Below are 21,897 nucleotides of genomic sequence, written 5' to 3' on the forward strand. Positions count from 1 at the left end.
TTTGTCATACGTCGCGTTACACTCCTGTGTATATATATATATATATATATATATATATATATATATATATATATATATATATATATATATATAAACACACACACACACAAATATATATATATATATATATATATATATATATATATGGAGCCTCTGTGGTACAGTGGTAGAGTGTGCATTTCGTACACGGGTGAACCAAGGTTCGCGCCCAGCCAGGGAATAAACTTTGGGAGTGTTCACCCGGCCACGTACTGCATTGGCGGACACAAGGGGTGCTGTGGTTGAACCAGTGTCGCTTGCTTAGTATGCTTGCATCCAGTCGGCTTGCGTGGGCCAATTACACATGGTTCACAGACTACACACACATCCAAAGCCACTCCAACACTACAATTACACTTACAAGCACTTCTCACCGTACATATAATCTCGAGAAGACTGCCTTAGCCACTTGGTAGAGATACATTGGCTGTATCGTCCCGACTTCGGTCGGGATAGGCCGGTCCTGCAGTGGATACTCAAACGGTTGTTGATATATATATATATATATATATATATATATATATATATATATATATGTGTGTGTGTATTGTATATATGATCAGTGATCTCTGCCCCCATCCTATATAACATCATTATAATATCTTGCGGATCATGCAGGGCAACACTGTGTATCAGTACTGGCTATACCAATACTGGCTATACCAAAACCACTATCATAGCTCATTTACACTTAGAGTTTCAAATCCATTTTTTTTTTTTTTAGAATATATTGATATGTGAGGTACACATTTTTCCGCGGCAACCTGCGGTAACACATGTTACCTGCCGTTACACAGTGAGACATATCCATACGCATAACCAGACGCAGAAAATTATCGTCGAGCAAATATCACCAAACCCTCTTCAGCAACATTTCACCTATAGTCACTGCAAGACTGGTACTGAAGAAACACCTACATGCTCATTTCAATACAACCCCTGGATCGGAACCCTGTATTGCTTGCCCCCTCCCTTCCAATTTCCACCTATCATAGGATCTTTAGATACAGCTGGTTGAGTTTACCCAGCTAGGATTAGAACAGGATATCACCCACCCGTCTTCAAATACCAGCTTATATTAAATTTGGGTGGACATCGATGACACGTGCCGCACTTGTAGAACAGGCCAACATAACAGCACACATAATGTACACTGCACAGTACATGCTGCACTAAAACATCATAGTGTATGAAACCTATGGAACTGGCCCCACAGGGTCAGTAACATGTTTGCGGTTGACGGGTATGCTCCTCCAGACAGGCTTAGGTTAAGCAACAACAACCATAACTGCTTAACTGGTGAGAAAAGCCTTCCCGTGGTGGCAACAATACAGCTGACTGGCTCTGATGCTCGATTATATAAACATCCCAAACCTGCTTCCATATTTTCTGCAAGGAGGATGGAGGACTGCAGAAAAAGGCAGTTTCACCCTGCAGTTCACCAACTTCACATTCAAATAAGCCCTGAGTTACAATGGCAACAAGCAACAACAACAATAACAAATAATTTGTTGATCGAGGAGGCACTTTAAGATATCTTGTTTTCAGAGAACCTGAAGAATGATCCCCTTTACAAACCATGACCATTTTTAACCTAATCATTATGTATAGACATTTTCTGTTCTTCCACTTCAGCATATGGGTAATCATAATAACATGAATTATCTCTTACTCTCTTGACTCCGGTGACCTAAGTCTACTAATACCAAGTCGGATCACTCTCCATCACGGCGCATGAAGGCGTGGCTTGTGTGTGACGTCAGTTGGCTAAAGTAACAAAATGAATAAAAGGGCAGACTCAAACTAAACACTTATAATAAAGGAAAACGAAGAAGGGGAAGATGTGTGGACTCGTTTAACCCTACAATATAGCACTAGGTTCCATCACACCCCCACATCTTCCCTCACACCTCACACCTTACATCACATCCCTACACATTCCCTCACACTCCACACCTTCCATCACACCCGTACAGCTTCCTTCACACCATCATATCCTCCCTCACACCCCACATCTTCCCTCACACCCCGATATCCTCCCTCACACTCCCACACCTTCCCTCACACCCCCATATCCTCCGTCACACCCCCACACCTTCCGTCACACATTTCAGTCCCTTCCCTCACACCCCCACACCTTCCTTCACACCCTCATATCCTCCCTCACACCTCACATCTTCCCTCACACCTCCATATCCTCCCTCACTCCCCCACACCTTCCCTCACACATTTCAGTCCCTTCCCTCACTTCTCCGGACTTAAAATGTGTCATGATCTGGTGAGTGGAGTAAGCATCCACTCACCACCATGGTCAGGAGTCAACTGAACTGTGGTTTCGTGCCAGGCGACGTCACTCCGATGCTCCGCCCCCTGTACCGGCTTGGAGCCGTTTTAGAAGGAAGTGATCCGACTTGGTAATAGTAGACTTAGCCAGTGACGTCCTTAGTGTGGTATTCTTACTGTCTGAGGAGATATTTTTCAGCTAAGGAAAGACATTCCACATATGTGTGGTTAGATAACAGCCTTCATTTCTGTTAACGTCTCGAAGTCAGTCTTAAAATCAGTTTTTGTACTCGACTGGCTGTAATGAGATAAAATATGAAAGACTAATGTATGAGTAATTAAGAGTTGAACTCCTTGACTTACATGACCTTTACCATTGGTTTATTCTTGCTATGTCCAGGTGATTTTATTCACCAAATGAGAAATTTTGTGGTAAAGAAGGAATCTGTGATAATAGGATCTTACCCCCTAGTTCGATGCGACCGTAAAAAATTGAATATAATCGTCTCGAAGTAAACAAAAATCTAATGGAAGCGATTAAGAAGAAATAAGAATACACATGTAATCTGCAGTGTACTGTATATTGCACAGGTGAACTGCATCATGCTGAGGGTGCCCCGGCCCGAGCCCCGCTGGCAGGCACCCTTATGGCCCTTTACAGAAGAAACTTGGCTGGCTTTGGCGGTGGGATTCTTGCTCAGCGGGCCTGTTCTCAACTGCCTGGCTCACTACTCAGCTCGAAGGTTTGTCATTCAATATGTTTTCTATAAGCTATACCCACTACACCTTAGTTTTCAAAGTCCGTAAATACTACAGTACGGTATCATTACTTGTGGTTAATTGGTAATGGCCAGTCAGTACTACAACACTAAATTTTATATCGAAAGGAGAGCAAGTACTATGATTTACTCAGTGTGTGTGTGTGTGTGTGTGTGTGTGTGTGTGTGTGTGTGTGTGTGTGTGTGTGTGTGTGTGTGTGTGTGTGTGTGCAAAATGACTTTAAAAAATAATCCGTCTCCTACTAAACTTTGTGGGACTGTTGAGGGTCTACAAATGAGGAAACTTACGGTTTTTGACAATAGGTCTTAGATCAAGGTCACAGGGCAATAGCAAAATCCGGTTAAACAGTTTTTATCAGATTTAGAGCAAATTATGTGGATTCATTTAAGGCAAGAACAAAGTGAGTCAGTTTTGTGAACAATCAAAGTCCAAGCCTGCATGGCAAGACCAGAGCTCAACCTGTGTGTGTGTTTTGGGTGGGGGGGGGGATAACTAAAAACCTTTCGACCTACATTTACACCAGACTTGATGCAAGAGTTCAAGGTTAACCAAGGGGTTTGCTTTGAGAACAATATCTTATGTCAAAGGTCAAGGTGATATGCCAAGATCAAATTAAATAGTTTTTATCAGATTTAAAACCGACTTTGTGGAAGAGTCCAGTGTATGGAAAAAATGGAGGTTTCTGATTTTTGAGAACATTACTAAATGTCAAGGTCTCAGGAAAATGTTAAAGGTCAAGGTCACATAGGAAGGTCAGCTCAAGCAGTTTTGATCTTATTTAGACCAAACTTATGTGGGAGGGTTCAGGGTGAAGCAAAGATGAAGCAATCTGAATTTCAGAGTATACTGCAAAGGTCAAGGTCACAGGCACGTCTTTATTCTCTCCCACAAAGAGAATAAGTTTTCACCCATGTTTTTTTTTTTTTTTTTTTTTTTTTTGGCTGTTAGCAGGATCACTCAAAAACTAAAAGAGATATTGGGACCAAATTTGGTGGGTCGATAGCCCTTGTCCTGGGGAACAAAGGATTAAATTTTGGGACCGATCCGGGTCATATTACAGATTCTGGATCCGGAAAACACTTTTTGCGAAACCCTAATAAATAATAAAAAACCCTAACCCATTATGAAAAGTGGTTTGGAAATTTCGTTGTCCTCGTCGGAGATATGCGTTTCAGTGAATGCCCCTCTGGTTTATAAATATAATGATGCAGAATTTGTTATGGATAAACGACATGATAGGTTTCTTGTCCTGCAATCTAAAGTTCAACTAAATGGTATTCAGTGGAACATATCTCTCACTCTTGTTTAACATCGACCCTTTACGACACTACGCAATTCTTTTTCTGCTCTGCAATTCTCTGATCCACTTGTAGCATTCGGTAGTTTCTCATGTAGCAAAATCACAACTGGGTCCTTATAATTTGCCATCTTTCTAATATATTCAATCGTGCATCAATATGAATTTCATCCAGACTTCATCACCATTTCATTATCAATTTTTATGGGAAAAGGAGTATGTACAGCGACGGTATGAAAAATGCATGAGGGTATCAGGACCAACATCATTATAAGGGTGTGAAGCACTGGCTGAAGAAGAGTACGAAATATTAAGAATGAACCAGTGAAAAGGTCACTAACGGTAAATAAACTACGATATTTAGCTCACACAGGACGAACATTAGGAATCCGTAAACATATGTTTAGTAAGGAAAGATCTGGAACAAAGGACGAGTGTGTTCGGATCTCATACATGGAAGGGATAGTAGTGATCGTAAGGAGGAAGAGTTATTTTCAGGGAGTTTGAAGGAAGGAAATAGGGAATATGGTTATATATGGCAGGTAATGGTATCCACACATGGACGACCTATCCGCGCCTGCGTTCAGAAAATCGAACGATCTAAAAACACTCAAGGCAACCGACGCTATTTTTTTTCTACTACAACAACAACAACAAAAACAACAACAACTACTACTACTACTACTACTACTACTACTTCTACTACTACTACTACCACCAGTACTACTACTACTACTACTACTGCTACTACTACTTCTATTACTACCACCACTACTACAACCACTACCACTAATACTGCTACTGCTGCTGCTGCTGCTGCCGCTGCTTTTTTAAAACTACTGCTACTACTACTATTACCACTACTCCTGCTACTACTACTACTACTACTACTACTACTACTGCTATTATTACAACTTCTACTACTTCTGCTACTACTGCTGCTACTACTACTACTACTACTACTACTACTACTACTACTACTACTGCTACTACTACTACTACTAGACTCTGCTACTACTGCTACTTCTACTACTACTACTACTACTACCACTAATAATAATACCTAGAACACTGTAACTGTCCTGTGCACAGCCACTAGTCTGCAAGTACTGTTTCTTAAAACGGCCTTGGCCCCATTGGGAAAATTTATAATTTTTTTCTATCAGCAATGGCTCATACCAGGACATATAACCTGGGCCATTCAGATTCCTTGTGCAAGTCGTATTGAAATCCCCAGTAGACAAGACCAACTTATCTAGTTCACAACATAATACTGATACGACTCTTTCTGACATACCTTTCCACTGCATGTACAGGATTTGGATTTTTTTTCTTTTCTATAAGCAGTGGCCCTTGCCGGGACACACAATCTTGTCCCTTCAGATTCCTGAAATCGTTGCAAAACTCTGAGGCGGGAATATTAATAATACCAGCAAAAACAGTAGTCTCCACCTATGTAATAGAACTGTCTCAGAAACTAATTGATATACAGCTATTTGACTGAAAGTCCCATGATAAAAATGTTCACAGAACAATTTTGGCTTAATATTTTTCCATTTACCCTGATGGAAAGTACCAAATTCAAATCTGATCATTTTTTATCTTTGCAACTCGTTATAGAGAAATCCACAAAAGCTTTAAAACTGTGACTTTGATTTAAGAGAATTTTTTACCTCATAATATCATTTAGTTTTCCGGGTAATTTTCGTACATTTCTGGTGTCTTCTTTATCTTTCACGATCTCTCACTTCTGTATGGGATTGATGTGCTTGACCATCTTAGCCATCCACCTTAGCACAGCGTCTCTTCCTCTTTCAGCCCATTTTCTTCCAAATCTTCGTTGACACAATCTATCCACCTTCTCTTCGCCATTCCCATCTTCCTCTTTTATTGTACCTGCATTTCCATTACTCTCCTCACCACCTAATCTTGGTCCCTTCTCATCACATACCCATACCAATGAAGTCTTCATTCCTACAACTCCCTGGATACCTCAACTACCTTCACTGTCCCTCTGATTCTCTCATTTCTAATTCATTTCAACATTGCTACTCCACACATGCATCTCAACATTCTCATCTCCACTACATCCAACTCTTCCTCCTACTCTTTCTTCACTGTCGACGTCTCAGTCCCATACATCAAAGCTGGTCTCACCATCGTTTAATATACCTTACCCTTAAGCCTGATGGCGATTCTTCTATCACACAGCATTCCCAAAACCTTCCTCCAATTCCTCCATCCCAGTTGCACCGTGTGGGTTATTTCCGCATCCAAATCTCCATTCTCGACCACCATCGATTCTTATATGGGAACTTCCCAATTCTCTTCAGTCTCTCTTCCTGCTAGCTAATCGTTGTATTATGACCCTCATTAAATCTCGAGTGTTCCATTCTCTTCCTGTAGATCTTTATTCCCCTCTCTTCCATATCTCCTCTCCTTTCTTTTAGTTTCCCTTCTCCTCCCCTTTTCTGTTGCTGTATAGCACGATATCATCAGAGGAGGGTGCACCAGAGGGAATTATTTCATACCCCATGAATTATTTCTTACCCCACGTCTCTAATTAGATTAAAAAGATAAGGACTTAAAGATGATCCTTGACGTAAACAAACTCTACCTGAAAATTTGTCCTTCAGTCCAAATCCTCTTCTGACCTGGGTTCCCTCTCTCTCATACATAAGCTGTAATATCATCATATACAACTCCAGCACCCCCTTCTCCTTCATCTACCTACAGACCTCCTAACGTGGCACTCTGCCGTAGGCCTTCTGTGAGTCAATGAATAGCAGATGCAACTTCCTCTGCTTCGCCCTATGCCTCTCCATCATCTATCTCAGTGCACAAATTGCGTCTGACGTCCCCCTACCCTGTATGAAACTAAAATACACCTACCCTATTGTCGTCTCTTACCAAAGCCTTCTGTCAATAACCGTCGTTGTCTCTTACCTAAGCCTTCCCTCTCTAATCCTTTCCCAAACCTTCATTGTATCCGGCATCGGCCTTATTCCTCTATAACTGCTACAGTCCTTGATGTCGCCCTTCTCTTTGTAAATGGGTACTGTGCAATCGCAGTATCTCTCCACTCATCCAGCCTTTTTTTCTTCTGCTCATAAATCTTCTCCATTAGTTGCCACACCAATGCTATCCTTCGACTTCCAGAACTCCACTGGTGCGAGTATCCCATTAGGTCCCATTGCCTTCCCGTTCGTCATTCTTATCAGCGCCATCATTTCTTCCATGTTTATTTCTGTTGTTAAACCCTCATGTGGATCTTCCTCCACAAAGACTACACTCCGAGTCTCCTTATTGAGCAATTTTTCAGTGTCCTTTACACACATCCCTGATCGTGTCCTGGTCACATAAAACCACTGCTTCTTCGTCCTTTACGTGCTCTATCTGAGTGAAGTTCCTGGTTACCTTATGTCAGTTTTTCGATATTCCATAGATCTTTTTCTCTTCCTATGGTTTTTCAAAGTCATATACATTTCACTCCAAGACTGCATCTTTGGTCTTGTCACCACTTTCTTTGCTTCTTTATTTATCCGCCTACAAGTTTCTATGTCTTCCTGTCACGTTAATGTAGCCCACTTCTTAGCATCCTATTTGGCCCCTATCACTTCCTGTTCTTACTCGTTCCACCACCGCATCCCCTTATCCCCACTGGGTCTCCTCCCAGTTCACATACCTATAACTTTCTTCCTCACTCCCAGTAATACCCGGCTGTATTCCTCCCACCACTGCTGCACCCGCTCCATCGGTCTAACTTCACTCAAAACTTTCTCCTTAAACTGGCTACACAGATCCTCCTCCTTTAACCTCCACCACTTGATCCTGGGTGTCTCATTCTCTGGTATCCGTCTCTTGCTACTCCTCATCTTACAGTCTACCATTTCCGGGCTGTGTTGTGCTGTCATACTTCCCCGTTTATGACCTTGCATTTCTTAACCTCTGTCAGATGAGATATCCTGCACACCAGAAAGTCTGTTTAACTTTCTCCATTACTGCAGGTCAAAAACTAGTTCGCTTTCTTTTCAGACAAGGTGTTTGCAATCGCCAAATCAAATGCCACTGCAAAATCTCCTATCTTCCCCACCTTCCTCATTCCTCTCCCACACCCCAATCACTATGCACTCTCCCAGTCACGGCTCTGCTTCTCCCCACGAGCTTATTTAAGACTCCACCTAGGATTATCCCTTTTCCTTTCTGTGTTACTCTTGATCCGTCTGATCTCTTGAGATTTTCATCTCCTCTTCACAACCAGCCCGTAGAACATATGCACATATGATGTTAACCACTGTCCCATTCAGGTCTAGCTTGACACTCATCACCCTATCACATTTGCTCACGTTCACTAGTTTATCCTTTTGTTCCTTGGATAACACTGTCCCCACGCCATTCCTCCCTTTCTCATAAGCCTGTGCTTTAGTACAGAGCAACTTACATCAGTCTACCAGCTTTCTTTTTCCATTTACTTTCCTGCACACACAGTACTGCAACCTTCCTTTTCTCCATCAAATACCCCAACTCCCTTCCCTGTCCACTCACTGTCTCCACATATAGAGTTCCAACTCTCACCCGAGGTGTAATTAAAAATATTCGATATGGTCATCTTGATTTCCGGTACGTTTATACTTTTCAAACATTTTCCTTTTGTAACCAATGCTTTCTTCAATATTTACTGACATCCCAACTGGTTACCTCCGCCAACGAAGCTGGAGGAGATTATGTATTGAACTATCTTTGTTTGTCCGCACGATATTCCAAAAGTCCTTAAATGAATTTCAATGAAATTTTCTGGAAGAGTGGGCCATGGACCAAGAAAGAATTGATTAAATTTGAGGGTGGATCAGCATCAGGATCCTCGTATCCCGCACAATATCTCCAAAAGGTCTTTATGAATTTCAATAAAATTTTGTGGAAGAGTGGGGCATGGGTCAAAGAACAATTGATTAAATTTGGGGGCAGATCCGGATCCTGTATTCCATCCGGATCCGGATCCCTTTTAGTGGCAATGGTTCAGGCGGAAGTATGCGGTCTCTGCTTTCTAGTTATTGTGATAATTTTCTTTGGGTAATTATCGGTATGTTTTTATCGTTCAGCAGACATTAATTGCACTGTGAAAATTTCCTACACTTCTTTGACGTTTTTCATTAAGTGTTGATAATTTATTTCTCATTATTGAAATTATTATTATTATTATTTTTTCAAGTTAGCTACTGACAGGCTATGCAGGCTACCCTGATTTTACAGTTTATGATAATATCAAGTTATAATATATTTTTATTGTTGTTAGTAATATTTTCACCGTTAAAAAAATTTACTAAATCAATGTCTATTGCCAGGGTAATTAAGAGTATACTATTACCAAGTATCAGTGTATTCACTGCCTGACTCTAAAATTCATCGTCTGCTAGTTCTAAAAACCTATCCTCATCTTTGTATGTCCACGAAATTTTCCAGTCAGTACTGGGGTTATTGAAGTCCCCCCAGATAACGCCGTCCATGCTTGCATGACTGATTTTATTTCATCTTACAGTAATTAATCGTTTTCATCTAACTTAGACGGTCTGTATACAACGCTGTAAACAAAAGGTTTGATACTCGGTGAAAACTTTGACATATAAAGATTCGTATTTTAAACCTCCAATTGACTGATTTGTATTGCATTTATGTGGTTTTAAATATAAATTGGAACTCCCCTTCTGGTTTTATGCAGTCGCGGCGTCAGCCACAGTCAAGGTACACGTCAGATATGAATTGTGTCGTGTTTTGAAATTTGTGATTTTCATCATAAAAAATAATGACGCATCATTCATAGTTGAACTACGAATTTCTGACGCAGCACTGATGTCCTCGCTCCTGCATAGCTGTAAATCAAGGGTGTGAGCTGACTGTAAACGTGTTATCAAGTTATACAACTGGGCCCTAAAGCAACAAATAGGAGTGAAGAAGTCAACCCCAAACAATGTTTTATACGATGAGTTGGGATACCCGACATTACCTGATGCAATTACAAAGAGGCAATGTAAGTTTTATTATACAATGTCATACAAAAGACCTGACCTCATTGATGGCCCTTTAATGTTTGTGATTTCAAGTCTTGCATGCTAATGCACCCAATGGGAAGAAGATACGTAACTTTATAAATAATGAGGTCCCTGATATTAAAAGTCTGAGGTATCAAGGTGTATGGTGTATAAAATCAATCCCGATCTTAGTGTTCACGATATAGGCTATACACGAAACGACACACTGTTAACGATACCTGCAGAATAACGTTTACTCGTTTCCGAGTATCAGGGCACAGACTGTGTCTGGAAACGGGGTGATGGAACAGATGGGTGAGAGGCCGTCTCCCGACAAAGGAACGCCTGTGTGTCTGTGGGCTTGTACAGACCGAGAGCATTGTTGTGGAAGAATGTCCAGTCTCAAGCAATATTAGACAGTTGCTTGACTTTTCCACGTTACAGCAGCTTTTTACTGACCGATACTCGTATAATACAACATGTAGGATCAGTCACGATGTCCCTAAACTATACACGTAAAATTCACTGCATTTTCTTTGTTCTGTTGGTTTAAGTTTTATTTGCTGCCGGGGCTTCTTCGACAAGTGTTACTTTTGTGAAATAAGATTATGATATTGAAATGTTTTGATGTTTGTTTGTTGTTTTATATTGTGTGTGTGTGTGTGTGTGTGTGTGTGTGTGTGTGTGTGTGTGTGTGTGTGTGTGTGTGTGTGTGTGTGTGTGTGTGTGTGTGTGTGTGTTTGAACCCTTGTTTCGATATTCTTAAACAGTACATATACAATTCACTGCATTTAGATTTAAGTTTTATTTACCGCCGGTGCTTCTTTGTTACGTGCTACTTTTGTGAACTACAGATTATGATATTCAAATCCTAATAGATGTTTATATTTGTTGGTTTATATTGCATTCCTTATTCGAACCCTTGTAAACTGTGGACACTACCTATCAAACTACCTATGGTCTGGTGGAAGACGAATGAACCCGGATTTGAGACATATACAATGTTTTATTGCTGTTTCTTGTAGATCTGCCCCTACTGATTATAAATCAGTCGAGTACAAAGTTCGCACCGTTAAGGAAATTTTTTTATTACCGAAATTCAAAATGGCCGACATCGACACACATTTGAGACCATAACTCGGCCTATTTTTGTCTTAGAGTTCTGCTTTGGTGTCATTTCCTGTGTGTTCAGGGGCTAGGAATCAATTGACGCATATATCATAAACATCCAGTAACATTTTACTGGATTTCTCTTCAACTGGCAAAAATAAAGTTGTCACTGGAATACATTTTTGGCTACAAGAGCCATCAGTTGACTTAGAGATCTCTCATGTACATATCCTCAAATAACTTCTAGAGGTGTTCTTTCTAAATCCATAGTATTCCATTTTAAACAGAACAAATTAAATTTAGAATATCATGGGAAACATACACATTGATAAAATAGCATAATATTTAGAATGTTTCATAACAATCCATTTGTCATGATATACTGTACTGTCACTAGTATCCAATCGCTCAAGAGTCTACTCAAAATCCTCATTATCATCATTATTACTGGAGATGATGTAGGGTTACTCACCTTAACTTGGAGCTTTTTCTTTAGGGTATATTTTGATGATGGTATGGGCATATCACCTGACCTTGTATCAAACACTGATGGTGTTATCCCTGCTGACTCATATGACAGCACATCCTTCAGGTTAATGTCCCTCGCCTTTTGCAAGCCCAGTTCCCTCGAGTATATCAGTGATGTGTCAGATTCAAAAATGTCATTGACTTTGATTTTTTGGCAAATCTACCTTGGTCAATATTCTGAAATCTAAAAGAACTCTTAGTAAGTTGGGCAACATTGAAGAACAAATACCCAGTGTAGTGTGTGAAGCCACCAAATACATTGCTGCATGCTATGGATTCCCACTTGAGGAGAATATGACATTACTCAGATATGTGATTTGGTCCAGTAAGATGTCTAACAACAAGCTCAACTCAGCATCGGATCTAGAAGTTCTTCCACCGACTACAGAAATATTTGAAAAGCATGTCTGTAGAGCTCACTTACAAGCAGCTATCTAGAGGTGTGCTCTCAATCCAGATCCACCAGATTTAAACCCAGTCCATCATAGATGGACGTATGATGCACCAAATAAGGTGCTTTCACCTCTAGCTATGCCATCTGATGTGTCCCCTGCTCCAGTAGAGGTGCTGAAACTGATCAAATGTGGATGTTCTGCCTCACAACCCTCTTTAACATCCGGATATAGTTGTGCCTCAGCCCATTTATCATGCTCCATCTTCTGTGCGTGTTGTGGTGGTGATGAATGCTGAAACCAGAGAACAATTACTACAATCTCAGTAATAATGATGATAATGAGGATTTTGAGTAGACTCTTGAGTGATTGGATACTAGTGACAGTACAGTATATCATGACAAATGGATTGTTATGAAGCATTCTAAATATTATGTTATTTTATCAATGTGTATGTTTCTTATGATATTCTCAATTTAATTTGTTCTGTTTAAAATGGAATACTATGGATTTAGAAAGAACACCTCTAGAAGTTATTTGAGGATATGTACATAAGAGATCTCTAAGTCAACTGATGGCTCTTGTAGCCAAAAATGTATTCCAATGACAACTTTATTTTTGCCAGTTGAATAGAAATCCAGTAAAATGTTACTGGATGTTTATGATATATGCGTCAATTGATTCCTAGCCCCTGAACACACAGGAAATGACACCAAAGCAGAACTCTAAGACAAAAATAGGCCGAGTTATGGTCACAAATGTGTGTATGGTCAAAATGGTGGCCATTTTGAATTTCGGTAATAAAAAAATTTCCTCAAAGGGTGCGAACCTTGCACTCAACTGATTTATGATCAGTAGGGTCAGATCTACAAGAAACAGCAATAAAACATTGTATATGTCTCAAATCCGGGTTCCACCCCACAACTCTATTCTGCTAGAGGATTTAACCATGATTCTGTATTCATAAGTGTGTCGGAATTTTTATCGTCTCTTAAGTAATCAGCTCATCTCATATTTGAAGTAATACTTCTCGCACTCGTATACATAATATTCAAGGAAGAGAGACTGGAGTATGAGCTAGGTAATATGGTAAGAGAAACTAACAGAAAAGTATGTAAGCAAGTGTTCAGCCTATTTATTTGATATTTGTAATAAAACGTAGGCAACGCTACGCTGTAACAACTCTCCACTGGCCATGAACATACCCCCCTCTCCTCCCTGCATACCTAAATAAGCGCACGAAGTTCCTCCCCCTCTCCCCCCCTCTGTATAACGCAGGGATATTAAAATTTAAAAATTTCAGTATTTCATCCATGGTAATAATGAATTTATGAGCAGATATGATGAAATTGTGACTCGTCCTTTTTTCAGTTAGGCAGCCATTTTTAATAATTAAATAATAGGTGCAGTCAAGAAACTTCATATATAATTAAATATTTATATAATCATTTATCATGTGCAATTTCTGCCTCCTATATGTAATAGTTGAAAAGTTTTAATAGAAACATTAGCAATGTTATTTTGCTGCAACCCTCCATCTGACCAAGCACATACCCCCTCACCTCCAGGCACACCTAACCAAGTGCATACCGGCCCTCAACCCCCCCCCCCTTTAATCTTTTCTTTTAAAGGTGGGCGTTAAGAGAACGCATTCAGGACATAACTATATCGGTATATTTTTTTACTTTTTAATTATATATATATATATATATATATATATATATATATATATATATATATATATATATATATATATATATATATATACGACACAACATTTTTAGGCACCAGTTCAATATAGGACACGTAACTATTGAAATTTCATAACTCTATAGTGAATACTTTCTGAGCTCTGGACCGGAAATGAAATATCGACGCCCGGCAGCTGCCCTGCCACCGAACACAACAGACGGACACGAATTGATATCAGTGATAACAATATCCACCTCTGACTTTGTTAGGTGGAGGGTAAAATTGCATTAAAATAATCGGTTTTATATATTTCCGCTCTTTCATAACATTATATAATCTCATGGCATGCTAACTACCAAAAGGCACCAGGAGGCTTATTAGCACATACGCCCGGAGAGTTTGAAACCTGTACCTGTGTTGGTTTTTCAGTCCTAGCCCGGAAACGAAAAAGTATTTTTTTTTTAACTTTTTTCTTATTAAAAAGAATATTCAAGACACAGAATTCTACCTATCAAAAGGCACCAGTTCACTATAAGACACATAACTATGTCAAATTTCGTGACTCTATAGTGAATACTTTCTGGGATCTGGCCCGGAAACGAAATCTCTACACCCAGCAAGCTGACCTGCCGCACAACTCTACGGACTGACACCTACTGATCCCAGTGGTTACAACATCCTCCTCTGACTTTGTCAGGTGGTGGGTTACAAAGTCTGTAATATGGAATTCAGTCTGAACTTTATCCCACAAAAACAGTTGTAAGTTAACTGCCAAAGAGATCCCTCAAAATAAATGGTAATATGTGTTAAATTTTGAGGAAGATTCTGCACAAACGGTATCACCATATTGGCAGCATACCAGGTCCTCATCACAGTCATAGATACTTAAAGTTTGTCATTTTTATTTACAACTTTGAATCGCAGATTATTATATTACATTTGGTTCCATAATTTTTCGAAAATTTCATGGCCACTGGTGTTCAAATAGGTACACCAACGTAAGGAACATTGAGGCGGAGATCATTCCTTTTTTACCTTCCACCTGACAAAGTCAGAGGAGGATGCTGTTATCACTAGGATCAATAAGTGTCTGTCTGTAGAGTTGGGCAGCAGGGATTCTGACCAGGAGTAGAGATTTCGTTTCCGGGACAGAACTCAGAACGTATCCACTATAGAGTTATGAAATTTCACATCGTTATGTGTCTTATAGTGAACTGGTACCTTTTCGTAGGTAGAATGCTGTGTTTTAAGTAGTGTTAAAAAAAATAGTAAGAAAAAAAATACTGAGATATCAGTACGACCTGCGCAAGGAATCTGAAGGGCCCAAGGTATGTGTCCCCATGGCGTTCTCGTTACGCCAACCTTTGAGAGCAAAGACTGGGGGAGGGTGGGGGCCGTTATGCACTTGATCAGGTGTACAGGGATGTAGGGGGTATGTACTTGATCAAATGGAGAGTTGCAACAGCGTAGCGTTGCCTATGTTTTTAATTAAATTTCGTAAACATTTCCTTATTTTTTTATTTCGACTAATATGGTCAGAATGATGATGGTGATGATGATAATAATGATTATTATTATTGTTATTTTTAATACTAATTATTATTATTATTATTGTTATTATTATTATTATTATTATTATTATTATTATTATTACTATTATTATTATTATTTTTTTGGTGGTGGTGGTGGTAGGTGGGGGCTCTCACCATCCACTCACTCGATGTAGTGCTGTTTTGGGTGTCTGCCTTTTCCTCTCTTCCATCCGTCCTCTTCTGACTTTCTTTCCTTCACTCTTTCTTTTTTCTTCTGCCTACGGGTGACGTTACACTCCCTCTTTTGTTTTTCTTTCCTTCATTCTTCCCTCTTCCTTCTGCCCCTGGGTAACTCTACACTGAGTGACAAGCTAAATGGCTTTCTGTACACCAGGAAACCATTTACTATGCTGGGTGGTAACTATATAACCAAATTATGGTACCTGGTGGTTTAGTGGGTAATATAGGTACTCCAGTTGGGTTGAGCCGGTGAAGGTTTATATCCAAGGGTTGGTTGGGGTTTATTGCTCATGTAATGCCACTCAGGGATGAATGAGGCTGGTCACTCATCTTAAATGTCAGGACCAACTTGCCTAGCCCCGGGTTATTACGCTTCTCATGGGACGCAATAGGACTAGATTGTGGATGGATTATGATGATGATGATGATGATGATGATGATTACTTTTATATTATTATTATTATTATTATTATTATTATTATGTCAAGTTTAACAATTGAGAATACAGGCTTTTTTTTTTTTTCATTCTAAAAATGTAGAAGTGGTGTTCGATGTTCAGGTCACCACAATGCCGTAAAACTTTTAATACTGGCTTCTTATTTTTTACTTGAAGATCATAGAACTTTACTGTCATTATACATTTGACTGTTTGCTCTGAGTGATATTCTGATTCCAGCATAACTACAGGTAATATTATTTAAATATTGGCGTACTTGAAATCAAAGGGTATTTGAGCAGGTCGTGAACCGAAGCCATGGCAACTCGAGCAGAGGCTTTAAAGGAGATACACCTTGAACTATGTTGATAAAACGTTTAGCCAACCATCGACGCCTTGTGGCTAAGATCTTCCGAAGGGGGATGGTATCATGTCCGCAGTGTTCCCCTTACCGCTGCGCTAGATTCAGGCTGTGTGTGTGTGTGTGTGTGTGTGTGTGTGTGTGTGTGTGTGTGTGTGTGTGTGTGTGTGTGTGTGTGTGTGCTTTAACTCCTCCTGGGCTATGAGATGGATTTCAATGAAATTTCTCAGGTGAGATCGGCTGGGTATTGGGAAAGTTTTCCATTACACATTACTTTGCAGCCATTATTTTAAGGGGGTCAGCCCCCCTTATCAAATTAAAAATTATAGTAGTAAAAGAACGACAGGTATGGCTTTGATATCTAGCACATGTTGTACAATGGACTCTAATCCGTCGTGTGATTCTTGGGGAACGTAACCCCTCAGGTGATTCTGGGAAGGTCAGCACAGTTAGTGGAAAAATAGCTTGTAACAGGAGGAAGATTTAAGTGAACCTTCTCAGGTTAGTTCATCTGGTTACTCAAGTCTTCTACTTTATACTCGTACAATTTTCTAACCATGATTTTAAGGGTGCCTCCCCCCCACTACCACCATCAAATTTAACATTCTTAGAAATAGCGAAAGGAGGGCAGATATGGCTTTGATATGTTAGTGCTTCTTGTATAAAGGACTCTCATCCCAAATGCGATATTTGGGGAGAGTGACTCCCCAGTGATTCTTGGGGGAGGGACTCAGCCTCCCTAGCAAAAATGAAAATGATAGGAAATAGGGGATTGTGAGCACATAGATAAGAAAGAAATAGGCATACATATCGCAGGATTGGGTATTCAGATTCTGTGTCTTCTGTGAATGCGCAGGAAGACACTACACATCTGCTTTACTTATTTACTTCGGCAATATTTTAGGAAACAAATAGGGTTTCAGCTCATTTCCTGCTGAGAGACTTTCTGCTACGAGTGTAACTATGAGTTATACTGCTGAGATTAAGGGTAATTTTAGTGTTTTGAACATGAAATGATAAACCCTAAATAACTTTAATGGAAAAAAAAACAACAACAATCTTATACAATATAAATCCATCAACCGATCACTAAACGTGGGAAGCTGACTCATTTTTATTCGGAACCACTGCAACTGTATAACCATTATATAAATTCATTCTACGTGCTGTAGGCATAATGCAGAAAATCATGAAGGACTTGGCTGAAATCTCATGGCAATGTTTCATGGATACATTGCAAATGACCCGGGGATTTAACTGAAATCTGCAATGAAATTAATATTTCAAAAAATTTTCCACGTGAATTACGTCTCACCCTGAATACCATTATGTTTTTTCTTTACACAGGCCTAATGTGTGTGCACATTTACAAGGAAAGATCGCCCTAATAACAATGGTGAAGACTCCTGAAGCTATGATACACTGAGTTCGAGCTTATAGAACCAGCTGACCCAATAGCATTCCACCAAAACGACGATGTTCCTTTGTAATTTGAGGAATTAGTTCTTAAAATGCATTCTTGAGATCAAAAAGGGTATTAAACGGCGAACAACAGTATATGCAAATATGTTGGCTAATGTCAAACTGCTTCTCCCTTGATTACCTGTTCCAGCCTGCATAAGGCATCTTACCTGGAGTCTCTGACCTCAAGTTACCTGCATGTCACTGCCATGCATCTCCGCGAGCCAGTGGCACGTGAGCCCAACACCAACACTGGCCGGGTAGTAGTGACTTTCCTGTGGCTGTATGGGATGGTGCTGGAGGTGTCTTACTGTTCCAACCTCACCGCCTTCCTCACCGTCACCCGCCAGCCTCGCACTATTGATACCTTCCAAGCGTTTCAAGATTCAGACCTCGGTATAGTTGGACTAGGGCCCCTTTTCGGTAGCCTCATGGATCACTCCGTAAATAAATATCTGAAAGTAAGTGCATTATGGTTCGATTAGGTGCATTATATTTCATGGCAATTAATGCATTTTAACACTGAGTACTGCAGCTGTCAACCGCTCCTCTATTCACTGGCTTATTTTTCCTATCAGACAATTTTTTTTTTAGGACTGGAAAACATTCATTGCAAGAAGGGTTAATGAAACTGGATTCTGTTCATTGCTTTGTCAGATATAATTCCTCTTCAAAGAACGATTATTTGGTGGCAACATTAAGAAATTATGTATGATGGAATTTTAGTGTCAAGATTTAACCGTAAGGAAACATTACATAAATTAAGAAGCAATTGTTTTCCCAATGTTTCAGGAACTGTCTAAACGTTTCATATCACTCTCTTCTGATCCGGAGTCTTGGGTGACAGACGGCAGAGCTGGATACATTTCCAGCCGTCAATACCTCAAATATACCATGGCAAAAATTAATAGTGAACAGAGAGCTCCATTTGTACGTGTTATGAAGGTACGTCTGGTGATTGGTTTTAGAGTAAAGTTGGGTCCAGTCAGGAAGCCGTATACTTGTTGCTTCAGGTGACCTTGTAGCATGACTTCCATAGCTAATCGTTTGTTTTTAGGTCTTTATAATCTAGTGCTTGTTATGTATCGTTTTACTATAAGCGTGCCCCGGCATCAGCCACATATAAGGAAAATATTAACGTGAAATACCATGAAACAAATTCTTGAAGAAATAGTGTTATGGCTCCCCCTAATCTATGTAGAATGCGGACAAGCATTTGATGTTAAGACCTGTATATCTATTCATGGGCGGGATGGTTTAACAGGCATATGCAAGGACACTGGGAAGAGGTTCTAGTGTAAGGAACGCTGGGGGAGATGTTCATTATGAGGAGATAATTTGTTGTTTGCAGGTGTGTATGTATATAGTTTTTCAAATCAACTGACTGTCCATGATGCTCTGATAATAAAGAGTTACCAAGATTTTTGTGGCTTTGTGAATTTCTATGAGTGGTTATGTGTGAAAAGTATTGTGAGCACCATGACTGTTAAAGTTTATGTAACAGAAGAGGTACTTGAAATGATAAAATATTTTAACATTCTCTGAAAAGTTAAATGTGCAAGTGAAGGGAAGAGAAATGAAGTGGATAAAAATGTTGCTGGTGCTTGATACGAAATACAGACTGCATGAAAACTGTATGGTATGCTAGGGCCGGCATCAACGTATGGATAAAAGTCCTGGGCACGAATCTGAAGCGTCAGTATAGGGAGTCATGAAGATTAGGATGTTATATACGTGAGTTGCGGCGGTTGGGCAGGGAAAGGAATATTGAGATAACATCTCCTTCTGCACGATGTCACAACTCCAGCTGTGAAAACTAATAGGATAACCAAAGGATTCAAGCATCAATTTAAGTACTAGTTGAGTCAAAACTCTTGACAATTATAGGAGTGGGTCTGTTGCACAGGGACCTTGTAGAGGATGGTTCAGTATATCTGATGGAGTCGAGAACTTTTATGACTCACACTGTGTGCCCATTTCATAAAGCAACCTGTTGACACCTCATATCTGCCCATTTTCCTCCTAAGATTTCTGAATCCTATATAAGGAGCAGGGATAGGATTATGGAGCTGTATTTCACTGTTGGCTGTCGTTATCAGATTTTTAATTAATGGGTAATTAACCTCGCGAAGACGATGCCGTATTTTGCAGTTTATTACTGTTACTTCCAGACGACTGTACTCAGCTCGGAATGTAAGTTTAGAAATGGATATGTTAGATGTGACCCTCTTTAACTCCTTCACTATAAGTGGCCCCACTGAATTGAACTGTTTGTAAATAGTAGGAACAAAATTGAAAATGCGTCATCAAGATGAAGTTGTTAAGAAAAAACGGAGAAAGCAATAACAAACCAACTATATTGCTTATAAAGACCAACTGTTAAACTATTCTGCTTAAAATTATAATCTCGAATACAGGAATGTGCGTGGCCCTTCAGTGTATCGGTGGCGTTACAAAGTTATTCGCCACTGAAGCCAAGGATTGATGAAGTGGTTACCAGAATTGCTGAAAGTGGCCTAGTGTCTTACTGGTTCGAAGAATCTACCCGAACTGCAACGCAGGAAACTCTCTCTCTCTCTCTCTCTCTCTCTCTGAAATGCTTAGCGGAATTAGGCCACTAATTGGAGCTCTAATTATTTTTTTAATATCCTCCTGATTTACCTATAAAAATTCTGAACTTAAAGTAGCCGTTAAAAGTATGATTACACAACACCAATGTAGTTCTCTGTACCCAACTTGAATCATCTGACTTCCCTACTCTCTGGTTATAGCCACTGTGCTAGTCTCATATACATCTAGCACTATCTTTCTTTATCTGTCTGTATATGTCAATCTGTCTATCTCTCTGTCTATCTGTCTATCAAGCTAGCTAACTAGCTATCACTCTATCAATGGTATACGGGACCGAAGACCTCATATATATATATATATATATATATATATATATATATATATATATATATATATATATATATATATATGGAGCCTCTGTGTACAGTGATATAGTGTGCGTTTCGTACACAGGTGAGCCAGGGTTCGCGCCCAGCCAGGGTAATAAACTTTGGGAGTGTTCACCCGGCCACGTACTGCATTGGCGGACACAAGGGATGCTGTGGTTGAACCAGTGTCGCTTACTATAAAGTATGCCTGCACCCAGTCGGCTTGCGGGTGCCGATTACACTTGGTTCACTGACTACACACACATCCAAAGCCACTCGAACTCTACAGTTACACTTACAAGCATTTCTCACCCTACATACAATCTCTACCAGACAGCCTAAGCCACTTGGTAGAGATACACTGGCTGTATCGTCACGACTTCGGTCGGGATAGGCCGGTCCTGCAGTGGATACTCAAACGGATTATACATATATATATATATATATATATATATATATATATATATATATATATATATATATATATATATATATATATATATATATATATATATATATGAGGTCTTCTGTCCCGTTTCTCTGCTCAAAACACTATGTTACCTTCCCAGATGGTCAGATCTATATAATTTATTATCTCCTTCACTCCTTCCACATTCTCCCTAGGTTTATCCTTCTTAGTTCCACATTTTTGCAGCATAATATCCTCCCCCCAAAAAAAAAAAAAAAAAAAAAAAATAGCCATTACATCCATATGGATATATGACTTCAACACACCGTTGTCACTTTTCCATCAAACAACTTTTACTTCCACAGTTATCAA

General features: G+C 39.7%; 1 protein-coding gene across 1 annotated transcript in view; it reads left to right on the top strand.

The window, feature by feature from the left end:
• Positions 1-21,205, top strand: part of LOC145396997 (uncharacterized) — a 26,014-nt gene extending 4,809 nt beyond the window's left edge. Inside the window, exons 2-6 of the mRNA XM_080270221.1 lie at positions 2,914-3,065; positions 18,329-18,638; positions 18,970-19,122; positions 20,595-20,734; positions 21,202-21,205. Of these exons, the coding sequence (XP_080126347.1) occupies positions 2,914-3,065; positions 18,329-18,638; positions 18,970-19,122; positions 20,595-20,734; positions 21,202-21,205 (759 nt within the window). The remainder of the gene's footprint in view (positions 1-2,913; positions 3,066-18,328; positions 18,639-18,969; positions 19,123-20,594; positions 20,735-21,201) is intronic.
• The last annotated feature ends 692 nt before the right edge of the window (positions 21,206-21,897 follow it).

This window comes from Coenobita brevimanus, chromosome 40 (genome assembly GCF_032717465.1).
Source record: "Coenobita brevimanus isolate Jiangsu-jjx chromosome 40, ASM3271746v2, whole genome shotgun sequence".
NCBI lineage: Eukaryota > Metazoa > Arthropoda > Malacostraca > Decapoda > Coenobitidae > Coenobita > Coenobita brevimanus.